The sequence below is a fragment of the Ruditapes philippinarum genome, unplaced genomic scaffold (assembly GCF_026571515.1).
Source record: "Ruditapes philippinarum isolate M1 unplaced genomic scaffold, ASM2657151v2 ctg25263_1_1_1_1, whole genome shotgun sequence".
Lineage (NCBI taxonomy): Eukaryota > Metazoa > Mollusca > Bivalvia > Venerida > Veneridae > Ruditapes > Ruditapes philippinarum.
The window spans coordinates 1-7,753 of record NW_026855864.1 but is presented as its reverse complement, the minus strand read 5'-3'; the positions used below and the strand labels follow the sequence as shown (position 1 = coordinate 7,753).

The following is a 7,753-nucleotide window of genomic DNA, read 5'->3' as shown; positions in this document are numbered from 1 at the left end:
GTCTTTAGTTGGTTTTCCAAATTCTGTTCAGCGTCGTAATTCACGGAACAAGTAAGGGGCTTAAATTCAAAACAGTGATAATATCAAATTGATAATTTCACTGTTTTAAACAATGAAAATATCAGTTTTATATTTCACTGATATATTTCTATAAACCACCAAAAAGCATGCAATAAAAGGTATTAATATGGTACTGCCTATCACCATAATAATATATAAACACACTGTATGAAGGATGTGATGATGAGGAAGAAATCGGCTCTAATGATGGACAGTCGGTACTCTACGATGATAGAGAATGCCTATTACTACAGTAATCCTCCAGACACGCCGCAAGTTGTTCGGAAAGTACGACCACCAATGCATGAGTATATCAGGAAACTTTTATATAAAGATCTGTCTAAAGTCACCACAGAAAAGGTATGTTTTTCACATTTATCCTGTTGCACAGACAACGATTAAAATTTTCGCCATGATGTTGTCTCATGCACTTTTACCTGGCTATGATCAGGACATATATCAGTGATTTTTATATGCCCGTTTCAAAAACGGGTCTTATTATAGTTTTTCCCCCTGGCAGGCGGCAGCATTTAATTTTTGACCGGAGCATATCTCCTACACGCATGGAGGAATTTTAATGAAACCTCATAGAAATGTTGTTGTGATTAATGCTTCTTAGGGATCAGTCTTTCTCCAGATTTTGTAAAAGTTATTAAATCCTACTTTTCTGAAATATATTCATTTATAGTCTATTTATTTTCATGTTGTTTAATTGAATTTGTATTTACAGGTTCTGCGTCAAATCAGGAAACTAAACTGGGATGATCCAGAGGTAATGTCATATTAATTTTTCTGTTTGAATATTGAATTTATCTAAATTTAAATTTCATTTTATTCATGTGATTATTACAGTTTGATCCATAACTCTGATGGCCCTTTGTTGTATTGCTTTTGTCCATCATTAATCTATCATACTTGTATACTTTTGTATGCTGACAGCATTAAGCTGCATAAACCAACATATTTTGGTCCCAGCTGCCTCAATACTGTTAGTTGATGGATTGTGATATTTTGGTAAGAATTGGGTCATTATTAAAAATAGAAGGTTATAAGAAGGGATTACATTTCTCGTTTTATATCATTCCTTGCCAGTAAAATCATAATGTAATGCAATATCTGTGGCAGTATGTTAGTTTTTTTTTTTTTTTCTAGATAGCCTTTTATACGACCAAGTGCCTCATTGCAGTGTGGAATATCAGGTTTAACTCTGTTCATTGTGCCGCCAATCTGCTAGCTGGTATAGCTCCATATCATGTAAGTTATAAACCAATAATTATGTTGATACATTAGTATTCAACCAATAATTATGTTGATAAGTAAGTTACAAACCAATAATTATCTTAATTAATAAGTTATAAACTAATAATTATGTTGATTAATAAGTTGTAAACCAATAATTATGTTGATTAATAAGTTATATACCAATAATTATGTTGATAAAAAAGTTACATACCAATAATTTTATTGATACATAAGTAACAAACCAATTATTATGTTGATAAGGCAGAGACAGGGACTTTAGATTCTTTCATGTTGGCGACATTTTCAGTGTTGGTGTCACATTTAATTTTGTTTTTGCATGCATATTGGTATCTCCAAAACTACTGAAGGGAATGGGTTGTAACTTTACACACTTGTTTTCTGTGATTATGTAACATGATGGGCACAAGTCCCATAACTCTGAGATACCTCTGTCAAGCACTGAGAATAGTTGAGCGAGCTGTCTTACTGACAGCTCTTGTATTTACTATTTACTTAGACTCAATATACAATGAACTTTGAGAGTTTTCAGGTATGAGTCCCAGTCTTAACATTGCTGTTGTCAATTTTGAATAAAGAAAACATGGTTGTGATCCTTTTTAATCCAAAACCACTGAGCCTGACTTCAAAAAATGACCCCTAAGTTTCATGTTTATTTTGGGGTCACATTACATAATCTTAATAAATGTAATTGCAATATATTCAAAGGATTGATTGATAATTATGTTCAGTGTTATTAACCCTTGTTTAGTTAGTCTTGGTGATTTTACAGGAGACAGTAGCAATACAGGTTGTTGATGGGGTTCTTGAAGATATAAGACTTGGGATGGAGGTAATAAAATTACATCAGTGTTTCAGAATAAGTAAAGAAAATGTTTTTATGCAAAAAACTGTTTAAAAGCCAATTTTTATTGTAAGTGGGTAAGAATTCCAATGGATGTTTATCTCTAAAGGAAGCGTTTAGTGTGTCGGTGAGAATTTCACTGGAGGTGTTGGAGAAAATATCCATGCCAGTTGGCATTTAATGAATTACAAGAAAATGCCAAATTGTACCAGAAATTAGGATTTTCCTCATGAGAACTAGTTTCTATTGTCATATTTTTTTGTGAAAATTGGATTTAATCTTGTGGCTAAGTACTTGAAAATTGTCATAGAACTGTTCCTGAATTTTCATGAAAAAAATGGATTAGATTTTGAGGATAGCTGCTAAAAAGTTGTAATAGAACCTTTGTTAAAATGAAAATTTGATTAAAAAGTTGTTATAATTTGTAAATTTTTCATGAAACAAATTGGAGGCTTGCTGCTTTAAATTTGTTGTTTGACATTGATTTTTTTGTTAACAAATCTTTTTGTCACAAAAATTGACATTCCAAGATAAATTAATCAAATGAAATGTAATGTTATATCTTAAGTTTCCATAAAACATTCATTTCAATAGTTAAATTTTTTTAAACAGATGTTACTTGATCAAATAAAATGTGATTTTTAGATCAACCATCCCAAGTATAACCAGAGAAGAGTTAGCTGTGCTAAATACCTTGGTGAATTATACAACTACAGAATGGTGGAATCTGCTGTCATTTTCAAAACACTTTATTCATTCATTACATTTGGTGTTTCTAATCAAGGTAAGCCCAGAAAACAGACATGATTTTAATTCTTAACAGCTTCATAGTTTTGTTTTGTAATACATGAGACATTGTGTATATTGAATCATTTTTTTAGCTCACCTGTCACAAAGTGACAGGGTGAGCTTTTGTGATCTCTTCTCGTCCGGCGTCCATCCATCGTCCGTCCGTAAACTTTTACTTTAAATGTCATCTCCTCATAAACCACTAAGCCAATTTCATCCAAACTTCACAGGAATGTTCCTTTGGTGATGACCTTTAAAAATTGTTCTAAGAATTTAATTCCATGCAGAACTTTGGTTGCCATGGCAACCGAAAGAAAAAACTTTAAATATCTTCTTTTAAAAAACCCTAAGAGCTAAAGCTTAGATATTTGGCATGAAACATCTTCTAGTGAGTGTCTACCAAGTTTGTTCAAATAAAAGCCCTGGGGTCAAAATTGGCCCTGCCCCAGGGGGTCATTGATTTTCCCTATATGCATATATTAAAAACTTAAAAAATTCTCTTTCAAAGAACCCAAAGAGCTAGAGCTAAGATATTTAGCATGAAACATCTTCTAATGAGTGTCTACCAAGTTTGTTCAAATAAAAGCCCCGGTGTTGCCCTGCCCCAGGGGGTCATTGATTTTCCCTATTTGCATATAGTAAAAACTTAAAAATCTTCTTTTAAAGAACTCAAAGAGCTAGAGCTAAGATATTTAGCATGAAACATGTTCTAATGGGTGTCTACCAAGTTTGTTCAAATAAAAGCCCTGGGGTCAAATTGGCCCTGCCCAGGGGGTCATTGATTTTCCTTATATGTGTTTAGCAAAAACTTAAAAAATCTTCTTTGAAAAAACCCAAATAGCTAGAGTTTAGATATTAAGCAAGAAACATCTTCTAGTGAGTGTCTAAAAATTCTGTTCAAATAAAAGCCCTGGAGTCAAAATTGGCCCCGACCCAGGGGTCATTGATTTTCCTTATATGTGTATGGCAAAAACTTAAAAATCTTCTTTGAAAAAACCCAAATAGCTAGACCTTAGATGTTTAGCATGAAACATCTTCTTATGGGTGTCTACCAAGTTTTTTCAATAAAAACCCTTGGGGTTTAAAATTGGCCAGTTTTTCAATGCAGCTTTTCCCGTTTTTGCTAATCCTTCAGGTTTTCCGAAGGCTTTTGGATGGTAATTCCCTCATTGACAAGGGGCCCCACCAAGCTTTGTATTTTTTGGCTTGACCTGAGGGGTTAATATACCCGTAGCTCATTCCATATAAACCCCATTAAGATCCGGGGTCGGGGTTTGGGCCCGTCAAAAAAAATACCCTGTTTTCCCAAGACTTTCGACGACATTTGGGTTATGGTACGAATAAGCTCCATCAAAATGAACCCATTACCAATTGTACAGCATCAACCTTACCTGGGTGTTGAGGATCTCATGAAAACCGTGGGGATCATTTGCCTTGTAAGGAAAAAGATGGGTACTCCCTCTAGCTTTCCCCCCCAGACCATTATTTTTCCCCCCATAGCCATCTTTCATTATGATCAGCCCCCCCTAAATCGTGTTCCCCAAGCTTGTGTATGGAAACCCTTCCCCCCCTTTTCCATACTCAGCAGCCTTTTTGTGTAGTTCCAGGCGCTTTAATGTCGGAGAAACTGCGAGTCCATCCGCTCCAACCAAAGGTCCCTTGCCAGTCATATGGGGCCAGCATGGTCTCTAGACATTGGTCTTTTTGATCGCGACCCCTTTTCTGAAAGTGTACGTATGGTTTGTTTTAGACTGCATTTCTCGCTTTTCAGTCATCAGTAACGGGTTGCAGTTGCAAAAACGGTTTCTTTATGCCGGATGACCAGAAAACGATCTCAGCCTCAGTTGTCACCCTTTGTTCTCCACCACCATGTCGTCTTACAGGTGTACCATGCTGTTGGAACCTTGCCCAGGCTCGGGGTGATAACCATATGGTCCACACCAAACATCTCATGATGTTGAGCCCCCTGCTACTTCATACCAACTGCCCCACCACAACTCTGCTTCTGATAAATGCATTCGCATTTTTCAATCTTAGAAGTGGAAAATGAAGAATGAACACCCTACACGTGTTGGTACGTGTATGCTGTGTCTTATAAAGAACGATCAAAATACAGGGGTCACCTTGTTTGCACTACTTGCACATTGCGAAATGGCCTTCATTTTAAGGTTATGTGTACATAGGGTACACTCTTGATACATTACTACACGATTTACAATGTAAATATCATAACATTATTTGATGTAGAATGCACGATGCTATGTGGAAAACTTGGTGCTTTGCAAATTTTGAGTACTATATAATAGGAGTTAAATAATTTTCTGCACTAAGGTTAAAATATATTGATCCTATTAACTAGTTCTTTGTAGCACTGCATTAAATTATTCCAATCATACAAATTTAACAATGGTAGCTGGTAAAATCTGTGTGTTTTTTTTAAAATAATTTGTTTTATTAAATTGCATTTTTTTTGGGCAAAAAACATTGGAACCCCCCAAAACATGAAAAAATGAAAATTTTTTTATTTATTTAAGAACAGATTTTTTATCTACTCATGGACACCGCCTTTATATTTTAATTATTTTAAAGTCCTCTGTGAAATTTTTTAAATCATTACATGTTAAAACAAACAAATATCTCTATTTGATATCAAATAATTGTTTGATATTGAGAGATTGAGGATATTTTACAAATAACAAAGACCTTAGTTTTTGACACCTTCAAGAATTGTAATATTGAATGTTTACATAGAAAATCACTTATTGGTATCAATAATTCAAATTGATGCATTACATTGAAATCCGTGTATTATATCTTAATTGTAAATTGAATGTGTTAATATAAATAATTTGATATCAATAATTTGTAAGCTCGAAGTGTTTTTACAATACAAATCCAGATTTTGATATCAATAATTTATAAGACTTGAATTTTATAACATACAATCTGGATTTGATTTAATATTGTAACCTTTAAATCAAGATTTGATGATTCAAGTGTTTTTACTTAATGTGTTTGTAACATTACAATCCAGATTTGATTTTAAATTAATTTTTGTTTTGAAAAATTTTTTAAGAAATAAATTTTGTATTTAAGTTCCTCCAGCCCATTTTTTAAAAATCAAGTCGGGTATTGTGTTTTTTAGAGCATTGGACAGTATTTTGATAAAGGGTGAAAGAAAAAACTAGACTGTTTCCCTTGTAACTTTCAGGAAATTTTTTTATCAAAAAATAAAATTTTTCTATAACACGGACATTTGTTGCGAATTAAAAAAATTTTCAGCATTTTTTTGCAGGAGATGTTGTTGCTTTTAAAAATGGAAAAATAGTAATTCATAACTGATTTAAAGTTTTAGGATACAAAAAAAGAGAAAATTTTTTGAAATGCTTATCAAAAATTTTTTTAATATCTGCTAGTTTTTTTGGCCCGCCCCCATAAAATGGCAGGGTTGTGTTCCCTGCCCCGTCATTCCGTCCTTCCGTCATCATATCAGTTTCCGTTCATTATCTTAATAACCCTTGCCACATATTTGAACTCAAATTTGACATATGGATATGTTCATGAAAGAAAATACGGTCAAGTTCGAATTGGTCATGGTTCGATGATTTTTCTGGCAGAGTTATCTGCCCCTTTTTACATTGAAAATAATATGAAATTTTCAGTTACCGTTCATTGTCCTCCCAACGGTTTTCAAACATCAATTCAAAATTGACATATGGATATGTCATGAGAAATACAGGAAGTTCGAAATTGGTCATGGTTCGATGATTTTTTTGGCCAGAGTTATGGCCCCTTTTTACTTCTGAATAATATATGAAATTTTCAGTTTCCATTCCATTAAGCTCCCCATGGTACAACACATTCTACTCAAACTTGACATATGGATAGGTCAAAGGGAATGCGCAGGTCAAGTTTTCAAATTTGGTTCATGGTTCAATGCATTTTTGGCAGGGGTTATGCCCCTTTCACTTTTGAAATAATATGAATTTTTCAGTTTCTGTTTATTATCTCCCCCAACAGTATTAAACATTCAACTCAAATTTGACATATTGATACGTCAAAGGAATGCGCAGGTCAAAATTTCAAATTTGGTCATGGTTCGATGATTTTTGGCAGAGTTATGCCCCTTTCACTTTAAAAATAATATGAAATTTTCAGTTTCCGTTTATTATCTCCCCAACAATATTACACATTCAACTCAAATTTGACATATGGATATGTTTTTGGAATGCGCGCACCAAGTTCGAATCTGGTCATGGTTCAATGATTTTTGGCAGAGTAAATGCCCCTTTCACTTTTGAAAATGATATGAAATTTACAGTTTCTGTTCATTATCAACCCAACAGTGTTACATATTCAACTCAAAATTGACATATGATGATATGTCAAGGGAATGGGCAGGTCAAGTTGGAATTTGGTCATGGTTTTCGATGATTTTTTGGCAGGGTTATGTCCCTTTCACTTTGAAAAATAAATATAGATACATCTTAGGAATAAGCAGTTTAAGTTTTGAATTTGGTCGTGGTTCAATGATTTTGAGGACAAACTTATCTTTCCTGAATGTTGGAAAAATTTTGAACTTTCAGTTTCAGCACTCATACTTTTGTGGAAATGTATATAGCCATTATGTTGGCTACAAATATGCAATATGCTATTTTTTAAAAGGTTAAGACTAAATAATTTCAGTGCTTGAACATTGTATAAAAATGGTTTGTGTTAACATTGAAAAGTTTTAAGGGCTTTTGAACTTAGAATGAAAAAAAATAATAATTTGTGCAAACAAAATTTGGAAACTAAAAA

At 33.4% G+C, this 7,753-nt stretch overlaps 1 protein-coding gene across 1 annotated transcript; it reads left to right on the top strand.

Annotated features, from left to right (window-relative positions):
* Positions 1-234: 234 nt before the first annotated feature.
* On the top strand, positions 235-2,948 carry LOC132744651 (regulator of nonsense transcripts 2-like; the record flags this gene model as incomplete). The annotated part of the gene is given in 5 exon segments (XM_060733410.1): positions 235-420; positions 791-832; positions 1,213-1,314; positions 2,093-2,152; positions 2,810-2,948. Coding segments are annotated over 5 exon segments (529 nt in total), but the record flags the coding sequence as incomplete, so codon positions are not given.
* Positions 2,949-7,753: the final 4,805 nt, after the last annotated feature.